Below are 18749 nucleotides of genomic sequence, written 5' to 3'. Positions count from 1 at the left end.
ATACAGCCTGCAGGACAGGGTGTTTATCAGAACCGAGGTCCATAGGCTTCTACGTGAGGGGATCATAGAGGCCAGTAATAGCCCCGGGAGAGCTCAGGTGGTGGTCGTCAAGACCGGGGAAATATTCCGAATGGTAGTGGACTATAGCCAGACCATTAATCAGTTCACGCTCCTCGATGTGTATCCCCTCCCCAGGATTGCAGACATGGTGAATCAGATCGCCCATTATCGCATTTTCTCCACGGTAGATCTGAAGTCTGCATACCACCAGCTCCCAATCCGCCCGGAGGACCGCCACTACACGGCGTTCGAGGCCGACGGCCGCCTCTTCCACTTCCTCCGGGTTCCCTTTGGCGTCACGAATGGGGTCTTGGTGTTCCAACGAGCAATGGACCGAATGGTTGACCAGTACGGGCTGCGGGCCACGTTTCTGTAGTTGGACAATGTCACCATCTGCGGCCATGATCAGCAGGACCACGACGCTAACCTCCATCGATTTCTCCACACTGCCCAGAAACTCAACCTCACGAATAACACGGAGAAATGCGTTTTCCGCACGACCAGGCTAGCCATCCTAGGCTATGTCGTGGACAACAGAGTCCTGGGCCCCGACCCGGACCGTATGCGCCCCCTCTTACATCTCCCTCTCCCTCATTGTCCCAGGGCCCTCAAAAGGTGCCTGGGAGTTTTCTCATATTATGCCCAGTGGGTCCCTCAGTATGCGGACAAAGCCCGCCCACTATTTAAGGCCACTCTCTTTCCTCTATCAGATGAGGCTCGCCAGGCCTTCACCTACATCAAGGAGGACATCGCCAAAGCGGCGATGCGGGCGGTGGATGAATCCGTCCCTTTTCAGGTAGAGAGCGATGCCTCAGAGGTCGCTCTCGCAGCCACACTAAACCAGGCAGGGAGACCAGTCGCCTTTTTCTCCCGAACCCTCTCCGCTTCGGAACTTCGACACTCCTCGGTCGAAAAGGAAGCACAAGCCATCGTGGAAGCTATACGTCCCTGGAGGCACTACCTCGCAGGTAGGAGGTTCACCTTCATCACCAAGCAAAGATCGGTTGCCTTTATGTTCGACAACTCACAAAGGGACAAAATTAAAAACGATAAGATCCTACGGTGGAGGATCGAACTCTCCACCTACAAGTACGATATCATGTACCGACCGGGGATGCTCAACGAGCCCCCCGAACGTGTCCCATGGCACTTTCGCCAGCGCGCAGGCCGACCGCCTGAAAGCGATCCACAGTGACCTTTGCCACCCGGGGGTCACCCGGCTCGCCCACTACGTCAAGGCCCGAAATCTGCCTTTCTCCACCGAGGAGGTAAAAGCCTTCACCAGGGATTGCCCGATCTGTGCGGAGTGCAAACCGCACTTTTATAGACCAGACAGGGCCCACCTGGTAAAGGCCTCCCGGCCCTTTGAACGCCTGAGCATCAATTTCAAAGGGCCACTCCCCTCGACCAATCGGAATGTGTACTTGCTAAACGTAATAGACGAGTTCTCCCGCTTCCCCTTTGCTGTCCCGTGCCCCGATATGACCTCCCACACAGTCATCAGAGTCCTGCACAGCATCTTCACCCTGTTTGGTTTCCCCAGCTATGTACATAGCGACAGGGGTTCGTCCTTTATGAGCGACCAGCTGCGTCTGTACCTGCTCGACAAGGGCATCGCCTCGAGCAGGACTACCAGCTACAACCCCAGGGGGAACGGGCAGGTGGAGAGGGAGAATGCGACGGTCTGGAAGACCGTCCTACTGACCCTCCGGTCCAGGACGCTCCCGACCTCCCATTGGCAGGAGGTCTTCCCCGACGCGCTCCATGCTATTAGGTCCCTCCTATGCACAGCCACCAACCAGACCCCTCACGAGCGGCTATTTGTTTTTTCCAGGGGCACTACCACGGGGGTTTCGCTCCCAGCATGGTTGAAGACACCGGGCCTGGTTCTCCTCCGGAAGCACGTCCGGGCACACAAAACTGACCCACTCGTAGAGAGAGTGCTCCTACTCCACTCGAACCCCAAAATACGCGTTCATCGAATACCCTGACGACCGTCAGGACACTGTTTCCCTCCGGGACCTGGCGCCTGCAGGATCCAACTCCAACACTACTACCGCCAAGGTACCCCTCACACTACACCCCACCCAAACCCCCGTGCCCGGTTCCCCCACGCCTGCAGGCTCACTGCCCGTGCTCCGCGCCCCCGTGCCTATGGGTTTCCGGCGCTCCCCGTCACCAGTCGAACCAGCCGTGTATGAAGCTCGGACTGAATCACCCCCGGAGTCCGCCATCGTACCCTCGCCGACCGCCACCACCCAGCCACCAGAAGAGGCATGCAACCCCGGTGGTTCGTCGATCTGAGAGGACAACTCGACCGCCGGACCGACTCATTTTGTAGACCCATCACCCCCGCCGGACTTGATTTTTTTTACAGGGGGTGAATGTGGTGAATCACAATCCTAGTAATTCACACTGTGTTATATTGTATGTGTTGTGTCTATGTAAGCTCGGTATACGAGCAGTTGCGCGGCTCTGCCCATAGGGGGAGATGAGGAGTTTGTACTGGGCTCCACCCTTGGCTCCGCCCATGGTTCCGCCCATGGCTCCGCCCACTAACCGGAAGTATAAAGATCTGCAGTTGTGAGCCTGCCTGCCAGTTCATCTCGTCGCAGGCAGGCTCAGTTGTAAGACTATTAAAACCACTGTTCACTTCCAACCACGTGTCTTGTGAATTGATGGGCACATCACTCTGTACAACGCCGTCCATCACCCGGGCAATGGCGCTGATGCTCTCAGCAGTGGCCTACTTAGACCGGGCCAGGTTGTTGAGCGCCTCTGCGATATTGAGTTGGCCCTGTGATATGGCAGCCCTGTCCTGTGTCGTTGTGTTGTGCCTGTCTGTCCCCTGTGTGGCAATGTCCTGTGTCCTTGTGTCGTGCCTGTCTGTCCCCTGTGTGCTGGTGTCCTGTGTCATCGTGTCGTGTCTGTCCGTCCCCTGTGTGGCAGTGTCCTGTGTCGTTGTGTCGTGCCTGTCTGTGCCCTATGTGCTAATGTCCTGTGCCGTTGTGTCGTGCCTGTCTGTCCCCTGTGTGCTGGTGTCCTGTGTCGTTGTGTTGTGCCTGTCTGTCCCCAGTGTACCAGTGTCCTTTGTCGTTGTGTTGTGCCTGTCTGTCCCCTGTGTGCTGGTGTCCTGTGCCGTTGTGTCGTGCCTGTCTGTCCCCTGTGTGCTGGTGTCCTGTGTCGTTGTGTTGTGCCTGTCTGTCCCCAGTGTACCAGTGTCCTTTGTCGTTGTGTTGTGCCTGTCTGTCCCCTGTGTGCTGGTGTCCTGTGTCGTTGTGTCTTGCCTGTCTGTGCCCTATGTGCTAATGTCCTGTGTCGTTGTGTTGTGCCTGTCTGTCCCCTGTGGGCTGGTGTCCTGTGTCGTGTTGTGCCTGTTTGTCCCCTGTGGGCTGGTGTCCTGTGTCGTTGTGTCTTGCCTGTCTGTGCCCTATGTGCTAATGTCCTGTGTCGTTGTGTTGTGCCTGTCTGTCCCCTGTGGGCTGGTGTCCTGTGTTGTGCCATCACTGGACTGGGCTGGGCGGCTGTTGTTGGAGCTGCCCACCCCATCGCTGCTAGAGACCCTGTGGGCTGCCACCGAGGCGTTGGCAGGGGACAGTGTCAGCCTGATGGGCCCAGTTGATCTGTGTTGGCTGGCCATCCAGGCGCTGGATGCGGGCGGTGTCTGCCAGGTGCACCGGGTCTCTGCCAGGTACTCTAGAGTGCTGAGGGGGCGTGCTAAGGGGGAAAGTTAATGAGAGTGCTGAGTGGAGACTGCTGAGGGGAATGTGCTGAGGGGAAAGGGCTAAGGGGAGAGGGGCTAGGCATGGGGGGGATCTCACTTGGTGGCGCACCACTGATCTCGGCATGGGCAATCTCCTGGTCCTCGGGTGCACCGGCTATGTCAGTGCCCTCTGCTCGTGCGCGGTGAGGGGCTGCAAGTCAGGTTCACCCCCTCCAGATCGAGCACGCTCTCATAGAGTTATAGAATTTACAGTGCAGAAGGAGGCTATTCGGTCCATCGAGTCTGCACTGGCTCTTGGAAAGAGCACCCTACCCAAGCCCACATCTCCACCCCATCCCCATCACTGAGTAACCCGACCCAACACTAAGGGCAATTTTTGGACACTAAGGGCAATTTAGCATGACCAATCCACCTAACCTGCACATCTTTGGACTGTGTGGAGGAAACCGGAGCACACACGGGGAGAACGTGCAGACTCCGCACAGACAGTGACCCAGCGGGGAATCGAACCTGGGACGCTGGAGCTGTGAAGCAATTGTGCTAACCATCATGCTACGTTGCTGCCTCTCGTTGGTTATGGGCGCTCTTCTCCTGGTTGAGGGGGTGGGGGGGCATATTTCAATGATATTTGCCAATTGTGTGTTAAACTCAGGGTTTGAGCTTCCTTCTCTCACTGCAAGGCGAAGCATTATCGGCAGCTTGGCAAACATCCAAATCCTGGCTGCATCCTTTGGCCCTTTGATATGTTTGACTTTTGACCACTTGTTGTGCCCTGCGTAATTTACTGTAGACGTGTGGATCTCCGCGCATGGTGTGAAGGTACCATGCTGGCCGCTCGCTTGCTCAGAGAAGGGAAATACCCTTTAGGTCAATGTCCAACTCCTCCAGTACTGGTTTTGAATTCCCAGAATCATCATTCTCCGCTTCCAGAATTTCAATATCATCGTGGATTTCAAATGTATTATCAAAGTTAAAATAATATTTGAGTTTATCAGGAGAGATGCTGCAGTCTATGATTTTTTTTTGCTGGTGTTGACTAAAATGAAGGGCAGCTGGATGGCAGTATTTGGATGAGGAACCCTGCCAGATTGTTGTTCTACAAGGCGATTTCACTGAACCAGATTCTTAAAGGCAATTTGCAGCATTGTTAGGTGGTCCACTGCATGTGGTTGGATCTATGTTGGCATGGGTCACAGGGCACACGGCTAATGCGGCTTGCATGGGTGGCTGCAGCCATGCGGGTCATGGCTGTGGTTGTACTGTCCCCCTGGGAAGGGGGTGGGTGTCACACATGTTGGGGTGGGGGGGTTGGTGCCATGGGCACATTGGTGGGTACTCAGCCTGGCTGCCCTCAGTAGGTCGTGGAGCTTTTTGCGACGCTGGTTGCCAGTCCTGGGTGTTAAAGCGATGGCACTGACGGCCGCTCCCACCTCCCTCCACAGACGTCGGTCCACGTTGGATGGGACCCTCTGGCTGAGTCCAGGATACAGAGGACCCTCCTCGAGGCTATCCAGGAGCGTCTCCAGGTCGTTGTCGGTGAACCGGGGCGCTGCTCGGTGTTGCGCCATCTTTCTGCAACGGCGGCCGCGCCCCCGCGCCTCCCGGCCCGCCCCTGCGGGGTGTGCACCGCAGAATGCGGTCCCGGAACAGGTGGCGACTGTGGAGTTAAACATTCCGTTTTGGCGCCGGCGCCAACACTCTGCCGTAGGAGCGGAGAATTGCGCCCATTTACTTGTTTTTATAAAATGTGGAGGACAGAGTCGCAGGCCCGCTAATTAGTTCCAACAACAAGGAAAAAACATTTATTAAAAATGAATAGTTGCATTATTAAGTCATACTCTGTTACTCTTCCTTTAGCTTAACAAATACACACAGCGATTTAAAGATTAACATGGATTGCAAAGTACATCTGAAGCTACATTGGTGTCATTAACACAAAAAGCCCCTTTTTTTAGCACACAAGAAGACTGTGTTCAAATACACACCCTGCTCTGAACCTAAGGTAGTGTCTGTGGTTTTGTCCTCAGAATCCTTCAGATGATTGTCACATGAGAGTTTCTAAACTCCACTCCCAAAAACACGCATTAAAGTCTATTCTCATAATAATGCTTTCCATAATCCAGCCCAGGTTTTACTAATTAAACTTTCAAAAAAAGCTCCACTTTTAAAAGTGAATCCCGTCTAGAATGTCTTTGTCTTAACTGCTGTACAAACTACTCACCATCACTTTAAGTCTCGAATCCCAGACTGTTTTAAACGGACATATTGGCCGGGATTCTCCCCTACCCGGTGGGGTGGGCCGTACCGGTGCCGAGGGGTGGCGTGAACCACTCCGACGTCGGGCCGCACGGAAGGTGCGGAATCCTCCACACCTTCAGGGGCTAGGCTGGTGCTGGTGGGGTTGGCGCTGCGCCATCTGGCGTGGAAGGGCTTGGCGCCTCGGCAACCGGTGCCGAACGGTCTCTGCCGGCTGGCGCGAGTTGGCGCATGAGCAGGAGTGGCGTTATCCCAGCGCATGTGCAGGGGGGATTCTTCTCCACGCCGGCCATGGCGGAGGTTGACAGCAGCCGGCGCGGAAGGAAAATGTTCCCCCATGGCACAGGCCCGCCCGCGGATCGGTGGGCCCCGATCGCGGGCCTGGCCACCATGGGGGCAGCCCCCAGGGCCAGATCCCCCCACACCCCCCAAGGACTCTGCAGGCCTCCCGCAGAGCCAGGTCCCGCCGGTACGGACCTGGTTTGATTTACGCCGGCGGGACTGGCCGAAAACGGGCGGCCGCTTGCGGGGCAGAGAATCGCCGGGTGGGCCACTGCCAGCGGCCGCCAACTGGCGCAACATATTCCCACCAAAAGCCAGATGCCGGAGAATTCGGCAGCCGCCGTTGGGGCGGTGGGGCAGGATTCAGGCCGCACCCCCGTCAATTCTGCGACCCGGCGTGGGGGGGGAGGGGGGGGTCGGAGAATCCCGCCCCAAATGTTTCATCCACCTCTGATGTCTGCTGTTCCACGTTAAATCCCATTACTGTGCTTAACCCTTTAATTCAGAACACTTTGTTTACTCTTCCTCAGATTCTGAACAATACCTTGGTCTCTGATCACTTAACTCCAAACTTCTTAGGCAGTCTTTCTGTCCCAATTCCCTGGTAATCTGTATTTTATCTAGTTCCTTGAGAGCTTGTAACTTTGCAACTCCCTTGTCCTGTCAAGCTTGTCCTGGCAGAATTAACAGCTGTTCACTACTTAGTTACCTGACTACAACTGCACTGGCTTCAGTTAAAACCAAGAACAAAGGAATGTTCTTCCCTTCAGAAGTGGCCTCCTGTTGCTGAGCACCAACTCACTTCTATTTATTCTTCACACCATAGACCTCTCGAAGCACATTAGAAAAACAGTGGGAACTTAACCAACCCCCACATATACAAACATCGTTGTCCAGAATGAATCTAACTGTTGGTTTTACCCTTCCAGGCACAGAAATATTAAGTTAAACTGAAATGAAAATTGCTTATTGTCACGAGTAGGCTTCAATGAAGTTACTGTGAAAAGCCCCTAGTCGCCACATTCCGGCACCTGTTCGGGGAGGCTGGTCCGGGAATTGAACCGTGCTGCTGGCCTGCTTTAAAAGCCAGAAATTTAGCCCAGTGTGCTAAACCAGCCCCTAGAAACTCACTTGTTTCTAATGTTTACCAATAAAAATATAAATCCCTGAAAACTACCTTTGTTTTCCTAACGGTAGCAGCAGAAAGTATTACATTAAGGTTGAAATGCTTTGGCAATTTATTGAAAATGCTCTGCCTGCTGTTTATGAACAATGGTTTGGAGGCTTTGAACAATGATTGCTATAGAGGGATTTAAAGATGAATATGGCATAAGATGTCCACATTCCTTTGGCCATTATTGTTTGAGGCGATAATGCTAGCGTACAATTTTTTTTTTGCTTTTGCTAATTCGTATGAAAAATTTATGAAATTTAGACATATATTTTAATCTAAAAAACTAAGGGCACTATGTATCATAATTTCTAAATGATCTAAATGCCTTTTTATTGCAGGTTGGATATCTGTGCTGGAATGAATCGCCCCTGTGAGACGTTAGGTTTGTCTCATGTCTCGGGAATGTGTCAACCACTTCGAAGTTGCAACATTAATGAGGATTCTGGCTTGCCAGTAGCATTTACCATCGCCCATGAGATTGGTCACAGGTATCACATTTTATTTCTTATATGCAAAGATAGTCATTCATTTCAAAAACATACACCAGTTTCACAGGTTAGGAAAACTGTGTCCTGGAAATGGCCAAGATTTCATCTCGCCCCTGAACCTGGCAGGGTGGCTGGAATCAAACCAGGGGTTTGCACTGCACATGTGGGGTTTACGGAGGCAGCTGCGCAACTAAATTACCAGCTGCCTTCATTGAAGTAGGATTTTGGAAGATCAGGATTGTGGACTCCAGTGAGTGCAGATTAGACCAGATAAGAGCATGGCTGAATTTGCTGGATTTGTTTGGCTAGCTAGATATCCCTTTATAGAGATATGGTAACCTTCCCCTTTGGATAGGGTCCCAGTATCCTTTTGGGAGGTTAATCACCCTCTGGGATTGTTAGAAGTGAATATGATTCTGCACTTTCTACATGCACACTCATTGGAACTGTCCAGCTGTAAAAGCTGTCATGCAAGGGTTCTATGATAGCAGGTGAGTTAACATGAAAGGTGTAAAGCTTCACATGGTTTGTGATTAATTGGCAGGAGTTAGAATATTGGGTTTAAGGGGCCTTGGTGATGGTTAGAGGGATATGGGTTGGCTCAGGAGTGTGGGAAGTGTCTGGGGGTGGGGGAGGGATTGGTGAGGTGTGTTGAAGGCTGGAGGGATGCTTTTTAAAAAATGATTTTGTTTATAGATTGTCCCACTGCACAGAGGCAAGCCTTCCACCTAGCCAGCCTCTGCACCTAGCAGCCTCAACATCAGTTCTGGTGTAACCCGTCTTGACTCCCCCCCCCCCCCCCCCCCCCCCCCAAAGTGAAAATCCGATCTGTAGGTGGACATTTTTAAAGATCAGGTTGGCTAAGGCAGAAGATCACCTATTGTGCGGCTTACCTGGGGACAGAAATCTGGGCCTGTGTTTTGTGTTAACTGTCGGTGGGTGCCTTGTCTGCGATGCTGCATTTGACTGCAGTGGTCCTAGGTTCGGAAGGATTAAAATCAATGACGTTGGCAAGTATTTCACTGTTGCAAAATGAGAACAGAACCATACCAGGCCAAAATAATTTTGATGCGGTAAATAATTTTATAACAATCATGCATGAAGCAGCATTGCAAATCAAGCTGTATCTTTGACACTGTGCTCCAGTGAGATGCAACAGGAATGGAGAAAAGCATACGGAAAATACAGAAACCTGGTTAGCTATGTTCCCCTTTTGTGGGCTAATGTTATTTGGATTGTTGTTTGGGCTTTGTTAGTGTTTAATTAGAGAACAGATTTTAATGGATCAAGTAAGTGCATGGTGCTTTGGTGGCTTCAAATTACATATTCAAAAGTGCTGTTTTTGAAACCTTTAAATGATGTTAACTTCACATGTTTTCCTGTGTGAAGATTATTTTGTCTGAACCTTTCAATAGAAAGAATTTTGAAATAATCGTTAAGTACTCACAGACCATTATTACGTCAGATGCTGTCACCTTGGGATGATCTGTCATCTGCTCCCTTCTTTAAGAATACATTAATTCTGAATGGAAACATGTATTTCTTCTTTTTCAGCCACTTAGATTGTAATATTTTCTAGTTCTTCCTCAGGTTCAATCAGGTCTTTGCACGACTAGAGATTGAGTGGGCAAGTGATCTGTTCTCAGGTTGCTCAATGTCCCTCTCTTAAACTGAACTGATACAGGCAAAATAATGCAGCATCATAGAACAGTCATAGAATATACAATGCAGAAGGAGGCCATTCAGCCCATCGAGACTGCACCGACCCACTTAAGCCCTCACTTCCACCCTATCCCTGCAACCCAATAACCCCTCCTAACCTTTTGGGACACTAAGGGCAATTTAGCATGGCCAATCCACCTAACCTTCACGTCTTTGGACTGTGGGAGGAAACCGGAGCACCTGGAGGAAACCCAAGCAGACATGGGGTCAGCATGCAGACTCCGCACAGACAGTGACCCAGTGGGGAATCGAACCTGGGACTCTGGTGCTGTGATGCTGCAGTGCTAGCCACAGGGTTCTGAGGAATGTGGAGGAACAGAGAGATCTTGGGGTTCATGTCCACAGATCTCTGAAGGTTGCCACTCAAGTGGATAGAGCCGTGAAGAAGGCTTCTAGTGTGTTAGCGTTTATTAACAGGGGGCTTGAGTTTAAGAACCGTGGGGTTATGCTGCAACTATACATGACCCTGGTGAGACCACATTTGGAATATTGTGTGCAGTTCTGGTCACCTCATTATAGGAAGGATGTGGAAGCATTGGAAAGGGTGCAAAGGAGATTTACCAGGATGCTGCCTGGTTTGCAGGATAGGTCTTATGAGGAAAGGTTGAGGGAGCTAGGGCTTTTCTCTTTGGAGTGGAGGAGGATGAGAGGTGACTTAATAGAGGTTTATAAGATGATGAGGGGGATAGATAGAGTGGACGTTCAGAGACTATTTCCTTGGGTGGATGTAGCTGTTACAAGGGGGCATAACTATAAGGTTCAGGGTGGGAGATATCGGAGGGATGTCCGAGGGAGGTTCGTTACTCAGAGAGTGGTTAGGGTGTGGAATGGACTGCCTGCTGTGATAGTGGAGTCGGACACTTTAGGAACTTTCAAGTGGTTATTGGATAGGCACATGGAGCACACCAGAATGACAGGGAGTGGAATAGCTTGATCTTGGTTTTGGACAATGCTCGGCACAACGTCGAAGGCCGAAGGGCCTGTTCTGTGCTGTACTGTTCTATGTTCTATGTTCTATGTTCTATGTTCTATGTTCTATGCTGCCCAATTGGATATTGTGGAATCAAACATGCTTTCAATTCTTTAGACATACAAACATACAAAAGAGGAGTAAAAGTAGCCCCCCGAGCCCGCTCTGCCATTCAGTAAGATCATGGCTGATCTAATTTTGTTTCAAGTTTCACATTCCCATTTACACCCGATAACATTTGACTCCCTTGCTCAGCAAGAATCATTTTACCTCAGTCTTAAATATATTCAATGACCCCTGGTTCCATTGTCTCTGAGATAGTGAGTTTCAAAGTCACACAACCCTCTCAGAGCAAAAAATAAATCTCCTCATCTCTGTCCTAAACGGATGGCTCCTAATTTTAAAACAGTGCCCCTAGTTCTGGCCTCGCCCGTAAGAGGAAACATCCTTTCCACATGCACCTTGTCAAGACTGTTAAGTATCTTATATGCTTCCTACTGAGGTGGAAGCAAGCCCAGTCTGTTCAACCTTTCCTCTTGAGACAACTCGCTTATTCCAATTATCAATCTCGTACCCTCTCTGAATTGCCTCCAGTGCATTTACATTATTTCTTTAATAAGGAGACCACAAATACACACAGTTTTAAAAATGTGGGGTGTGATTTACCACTGCGTTACATCCGGCGTAGATCTGGGTATGCCGGTTAAATAGCAGGAAAACCGAAATTGAGGGCACAAATCGGTTTGCAATCTAACTGACCTGCTCCTGATGGCAAGTTCCGATCTCGGCCAAATGTGGCGAACATATCATGAACCCCAATTTTCATCGAATTAGTGAGATTGAAGTTGAATATAACTCCCATAGGGAGATGTACTGCTTTGTGTTGGTCTGCAGTATCCTCCACAACCTGGCACAGCAGCGGAGCAACATGCTGGAGGAAGAGATATGCGGCCCCCATGAGGAAGGAGGAGGAACTGGACCAGGAGGGGATGGTGGGTGAGAATGGGGAGGAGCCTCAGGAGAAACCAGAGGATGGAGGACAAGTTTCCAGTTCTTCAGAATCCACTCACTGGCGCATCTCAAGTGCAACAAGGGTTGCAAGGGTCCTCACCCGCTTCTCATAGGCTGATGCTTCGTCCATCCGCTCCCACCTTCCTCCTTAATTCCCCTCCTTTCTTGGGACGGCGCAGTGGCACAGTGCTTAGCACTGTTGCCTCCCAGAACCAGGGACCCGGTTCAATTCAGGTTTCGGATGACTGTGTGTGCAGTTTTCACTTTCTCCCCGTGTCCGAGTGGCTTACCTCCAGGTGCTCCGGTTTCCTCCCACTGTCCAAAAATGTGCAGCTTAGGTGGATTGGCCATTCTAAATTGCCCCTTAGTGTCCCAAATATCAGATGGGATTACTGGGTTACAGGGATAACTTAGGGCATATATGTCAAACTCAAGGCCCGCGGGCCAAATCCGGCCCGCGGTGGAATTATCTTTGGCCCGCGAGATAATATCTAATTACTTATTTTTTAAAATGTTAATATTTTTTTTTAAAAATTTAGATTAGCCAATTATTTTTTCCAATTAAGGGGCAATTTAGCGTGGCCAATCCACCTACTCTGCACATTTTTGGGTTGTGGGGGCGAAACCCACGCAGACACGGGGAGAACGTACAAACTCCACACGGACAGTGACCCAGAGCCGGGATCGAACCTGGGACCTCAGCGCCGTGAGGCGGTTGTGCTAACCACTAGGCCACCGTGCTGCCCTAATAATATCTAATTACTATTAAAGCTGGCCCCAGCAATTGAAGCGCCTATGGCGTATGATATGGCTGATGCCGAGTTTATTCAGGTATAGTGTGAATCACAAAGTGTTGGCCTGTGGAAAAATATTTTCATTAGAAATTACTCTGGAAAAGCTCCAGATAAAGCAATAAGAAATAAATGCAACTGATTTATTTATTTATTTAATATTTAATGTTGTTTTTATAGGCAATAACCTAAGCTTTATTAGTTCCAGGTTCAATAAGTTCATTTCAATAAGTTTTGCAAAAAAACATTGAACCAGTCCGACCCTCGACTTGTCCCGATTTTTTAATTTTGGCCCACGGTGTATTTGAGTTTGACACCCCTGGCTTAGGGGTATGGGCCTAGGTAGGAGGGTCGATGCAGACTTGATGGGCTGAATGGCCTCCTGCACTGTAGTGGGCCCCGGCCTACCTACCTACCGGTGTCACAAGCGTTGCCCTGCCACCCTGTTCTGCCCGTTGCCCTTGAGATGCGCCAGTCGGGGGATTCTGAAGAACCGTAAACTGTCTCCTTGGTGGCAGGCCCCGGGTTTGCCTCCAGCACTTCCTGACCGTGCCTGTAGGGCCCTAGGGGTCTCCATGGGATGGAAGAGCAGCTGTAGTGAGCACCAGAGGCCTGTGTGTCTCTGGCTTTGCCAGTCCTGATGCCGCCCCGTTGTCTGCATCATGGTGTCAACACCCTCAATGATGCTCCTCAGTGACTGGACGACACTGTGACGTGCCCTGGCAATGTATACTTGCACATGTCATTCAGCGATTGGGACATGATGTCAAGGCCATCAGCCATGGTCATTATAGACTGAGCCATGCTTTGGACACCATCACTCAAGATGAAACCGTTGTACTGCAGGCTTTCCACTGCGGACGTCACCCTAACAGTGTTGGCCTTCGTGCCACACGTTGTTGGCATTATCTCCTGCGCCTGAGCCATTGGGACTCCACCAATCAGCTATTTGTAGGAGTATCGGTGACCTCCCCTCCTGAATTTCACGGCCGTACTAGCATCTGCATCAGCTCTGGAATAAAGTTTTCCAGAGGCACTGCATCTGACTGGGACTCAGCAAAGTTCTGGGACCCAGCAGACCTACAACTAATGAGTCCCATGGATGTTCTGGCCTCCATCTGATGTGCATCAGCAACTGTGTGGTGCTAACTAGATTGTGCCCCAGATATCTGTCCCCTAATACCGCCCACTGAGATGTGTGTCTCTGCACTGGTGGAAGGTGAGGATAATTTATTTTTACATTTGTTCATGGGATGTTGGCACCGCAGGCTGTGCCAGCATTTATTGCCCATCCCTAATTACCCTTGAGATAATTAAGAGTCAACCATATTGCTTTAGATCTGGAGTCACACGTAGACTGGACCAGATAAAGATGGTCGATTTCCTTCCCTACGGGCATGAGTGAACCAGATAGGTTTTTAAGACGATCAACAATGGTCATCGTTAGACTTTTAATTCCAGATTTTTATTGAATTCAAATTTCATCATCTGCAGCGGCAGGATTTGAACCTGGATCTTCAGAGCATTACTCTGGGCCTCTGGTTTATTAGTCCAGTGACCACACCACCAGGTTACCGCCTCTCTGATAGATAGACGTGATGCCTCAATGGTGGTGTCTTTGCAGCTCTCCTCCGAGGTGGTCTCTTGAGTGGCGGGGGTGGGGATGACTCCGAATGGCCCAGCCACATCAGGTGGCGATCCTTCGAGAGAATAAACATGTGGTCGGTGAGAGGGAAGGATCATTTTGTCTGACATAAACAATTCACTTGAGTCAGTTTATCTGGATGAAGGAGCAGTGGACCCTCACCTCTGCGGCACGGGCCAGCATCGCTGCCAATGACTGCTCTCCCCTCGGTCAACGGCGCAATCTCCAGGGCCCGTTCTTCACAAGGTGTGAAGTCTCGGATCCCTGGTGCTCCCCCCCACCCCCGCCTCCACTTGGCCCTTCCCCACTTATTATGGGCTATCTCCTCCTGTGGGGACATAGAGAGGGCTTTGTAAGTCTTGCGCTTAATGTATCGCGGGGCTCTATAACAGGTGTCATGTGTGGCTACCACAACTGGACACGAGGGGGCTGTGCCGGGGGTGCTGAGGAACAAGCACGAAGAATGGATGCAAGGAGGGTGTGAGGTGTCAGCCAGTGGTTTGGGGGCGGGGGTTTGGTAATTTGAGAGGTGGCATGGGGAACTGATGCCAGGAGAGTGGTGATAACATACCTTGCAGCTCGGTGGACTTTGTTGATCTTCTTCCGACATTGGATGCTATTCCTCCTGGTCACGCTGCACACACAGCTTCTGTCACTGCCTCCCAGGGGTTACTGGTGACCCTGCTGCTGATCCTCCGACCCCTTTGGGTGAACCGGATATCCCGTCTCTACAGCGTTGAGAAGTTGGGCCAGGTTGGCATCGCCAAAGCGAGGAGCAGGTCTGCACGCTGCCATGCCACTGTGTTAACTGGAGTGAATGCTGAGGGAGTGTTTAAAAGTAGCTCCCCCTCAGCGAGATGCCGAGGTGCGTTTCTGGTGAATCAGACGGCGAGGCAGCCAGTAATGGCGATATGCTTGTGGGGGCTCATTTCCAGCAAATACCGTGAAATAGGGGCCGCGATCTCACTAACACGGCTGTCGAGAAACAACCCACCAATTGAGCCCAAAATGACGCTTCAAAATATGGTCTCACCAATGCCCCGTTGTAACTGAAGCATAGGTTTCCTACTTTTTTGTTCAATTCTTCTTGTAATTAAGGAACACATTCCACGAAGCTTCTTAATTACTTGCTGTACCTGCGTACTAACTTGTTGTGACTCATACATTTTAACATCTAGACCCCTTTTATCTCTGAATCTGCAGTTGTTCTCCATTTCGATAATACTCTGCTTTTTTATTCTTCCTGCCAAAGTGAACAACTTCACATTTACACACATTATACTCCATCTGCCAGATTTCTGCCCACTCACTCAACCTGTCGATATCCATTTGCAATCTCCTCATGTCCTCTTCATGGAGTCATAGGGGCTGGTTTAGCTCACCAGGCTAAATCGCTGGCTTTAAAAGCAGACCAAGCAGGCCAGCAGCACGGTTCGATTCCCGTAACAGCCTCCCCGGACAGGCGCCGGAATGTGGCGACTAGGGGCTTTTCACAGTAACTTCATTGAAGCCTACTCGTGACAATAAGCGATTTTCATTTCATTTCATTTTCATAGAGGTCTACAGCACAGAAAAGGCCCTTCAGCCCATTGTGTCTGTACCAGTGAAAAACAACCACCTAAGTATCCTAATCCCATTTTCCAGCACTTGGCCCATAGTCCTGTGTGCCTTGGCATTGCCAAGTACACATCTGAATACTTCTTAAATGTTATGAGGGTCTCTGCCTCCACCAGTGAGGCAACGAGTTCCAAACTCCCATCACTCTCTGAGTGAACAGGCTTGTCTTCACATCCCCTCTGAACCTCTTGCTCCTTACTCTAAATCTATGCCTTGTGGTCATTGATCCATCCACTAAGGGGAAATGTTTCTTCTTGTTTACTCTTTCTATACCCCTCATAATTTTATACTTCTCAATCATGTCCCCATTCAGTCTCCTCTGCTCTAAGGCAAACAATCCAAGTCTATCCTTCTGGTTTAGCTGGTTTAGCTCACTGGGCTAAATCGCTGGCTTTTAAAGCAGACCAAGCAGGCCAGCAGCACGGTTCGATTCCTGTACCAGCCTCCCCGGACAGGCACCGGAATGTGGCGACTAGGGGCTTTTCACAGTAACTTCATTGAAGCCTACTCGTGACAATAAGCGATTTTCATTTTCATTTTCATTTCATTTTCCATTTGTGTTATCTTCAAATCTTGTTACCATGCCTTCGCTCCCTTCATCTAGTTGATTGATATGAATTGTATAGGGTTGAGGCCCCAGCACTGACCCCTGTGTACTCCACTCATCACATCCTGTCAATCAGAAATAAAGACCCACCTATATATACTCTATTTTCTGCCAGCCAACCAATCTTCTACCCAGGCTAATATGTTACCCCTACACCATGAACTTTGTATTTTCCGCAGTAACCTTTTATGTGCCACCTTAGCAAATATCTTTTGAAAATCGAAGTATAGCACATCTACAGATTCATCCCCAGAGCAGGTTACTCCTTCAGAGGACTCCAACAAATTGGTCACACATGGGGCATGATTCTCCGTTTCCCGACGCCGATTTCGTAATCAGCGATCGGGCGAAGAATCCCTTTTTATGATGGAATCGGGGGTGGCGGCTGTTTTGCATGCTCCGCCCCTCTGAAATGATCTCATTCTGGTGTGCGCCACACGCTTTTGGGACAGCCTCAGGACGTCACCTGAAGGCCCTCCCCTGATGCTCCATCCCCGATCGGCCGCGTACACGATGGAGCAGGGGCGTGTGGTCCCAGCCGTGCTGGAACCTGTCGTGGAGGCTGTGGACTATGTCCAGCACTGCCACAATCAGGCAGAGCCGTGCTGCTGGCCGGGGGGGGGGGGCTTCCGCGAGGGCCGGGTGGTCTGGTGTGGGGTGGGAGGGGGAAGGCCAGCGGGTGGCTCGGGAGGCACTATCTGGCAAGTCGGCTCCAGGCACGGCCGGTGCAATGTTGTAGGGCGAGGCCGCTTCAGGTCGTCACCATGCGCATGCGTGGCCATGGACCTGGCAATTCTCCAGCCGTTTATTTTGTGGCGGCTGGGTGTTTTACACACGACCGCTAGCCCCTTAGTGGTCGCAGCATCGGTGAGGGACGCTGCTGATTCCTTAAATTCTCCAGTTAACCATGGGTCCTCCTTTAAGAATTTTTCTCTTTGATGGGAATATTCCGAGTATTCTGAAATATTCCCTTAAATGTCTGCCACTGCTTTCCCATTGATGTATCCCATAGCCTAATGTCCCAGTTCATTTCAGCTAGTTCATCTTTCATGCCATCATGGTTGCCCTTATTTAAATTTAAACTCCGCCATTCAATCATGGTTGATATTATTCTCATCTCTATTCTCCTGCCTTCCCCCCATTGCCCCTGATCCCCTTATTGATGAAGAACCTATTGATCTCTGTCTTAAAGACACTCAGTGATTTGGCTTCCACAGCCTTCTGCGGCAAAGAGTTCCATAGATTTAAATAATGAGGTTATGAGTGACTTCTTTCCCCAACTGTTCTGCATCTTCATGCAACTGATTCTACATCCTGACCTCCTACTGAGGTCACCTTTATCAATTACACCAATGCCATTCTTGAGCAGCAGTACTATCCCCTCCACCTTTCCTTAGCCTTCTATTCTTCTTGAATGCTTTTTTGCCCTTAATATTCAGGAACCAACCTTCCTTAAGCCATGTCTCCATAATGGCTATTGGGATCATATTTATTTACTTCAATGCGTGCTATCATTTGCTTTGTTCTGAATGCTATGTGCATTCAGATACAGAGCCTTTAGTCTTGTATTTTTGTTATCTTTGTCCCAGCCTTGCCTATCGGTGTATTTTTACACCTTTTTCTCTTTGTCCCTTCCTGCTGTTCTCTGACCCTCATTTCCCATATTATTGTTTTGCTGTCCTGTCTGGACTCTACCCTTTGATTTGCTACATCTCCCCAAGCTTGATCCCTTCCCCCCCCAATTTAAATCCCTCTCTAATTCCCTTTGATTTGCTACATCTCCCCAAGCTTGATCCCTTCCCCCCCCTAATTTAAATCCCTCTCTAATTCCTTAGTTATACAACTCAACAATGGTATAGCCCAATGGTATAGTCCTGTTGCTCTTTTTAACTGGATACTGATATGACAGTTATTAATGATGATATTGCTTTTCAGAGTCGCCAGGTATCAAATGATACCACCACAAGATTTTACCGGATATTGATCAAAGACCAAACAACCAGTTAGTTAGTTCAAGTTCAATGATAGTTTATTTACACACAAGAATTATTTTGACATTCAACATAAAACATTACAAGCTAAATTACACCTAACACTACAAGAACATGTACTTAACTTCAGGCACCCAGCTTTATGCAGAGGAACAAGGCCTTTGTTTGGATCTCTGTGGCTGGGTCTGGAGAAGTGACTTCATTTCTGCTGGGCTCATACATCTGGTAGTGATCGTTGGTCTTGAACGTGTCTTCTGGTCGTGATGCTACACTTGGTTTTAGGCAGAGGTCAGGGCCAAGAGAGACCGAGCGCTGGGGCCAAGAGAGACTGAACACATGGCAGTGCCTCTCTTTATCCTTCTGGGGTTTTGCGCTCTTTTGGGTGGTCCTTAGCTTTGGACCCAATAATTC

The 18749-nt window shown here is 49.9% G+C and overlaps 1 protein-coding gene across 1 annotated transcript in view; it reads left to right on the top strand.

Annotated features, from left to right (window-relative positions):
• The window catches only part of LOC119962685 (A disintegrin and metalloproteinase with thrombospondin motifs 12-like), a 740693-nt gene that overhangs the window by 278517 nt on the left and 443427 nt on the right, over positions 1-18749 (top strand). Inside the window, exon 7 of the mRNA XM_038790610.1 lies at positions 7835-7984. Coding sequence (XP_038646538.1) covers positions 7835-7984 — 150 coding nt within the window. The remainder of the gene's footprint in view (positions 1-7834; positions 7985-18749) is intronic.

Source organism: Scyliorhinus canicula, chromosome 3, assembly GCF_902713615.1.
Source record: "Scyliorhinus canicula chromosome 3, sScyCan1.1, whole genome shotgun sequence".
NCBI classification, from domain to species: domain Eukaryota; kingdom Metazoa; phylum Chordata; class Chondrichthyes; order Carcharhiniformes; family Scyliorhinidae; genus Scyliorhinus; species Scyliorhinus canicula.
The sequence above is the reverse complement of the archived record's forward strand: the minus strand, read 5'-3'. Positions and strand labels throughout refer to the sequence as shown.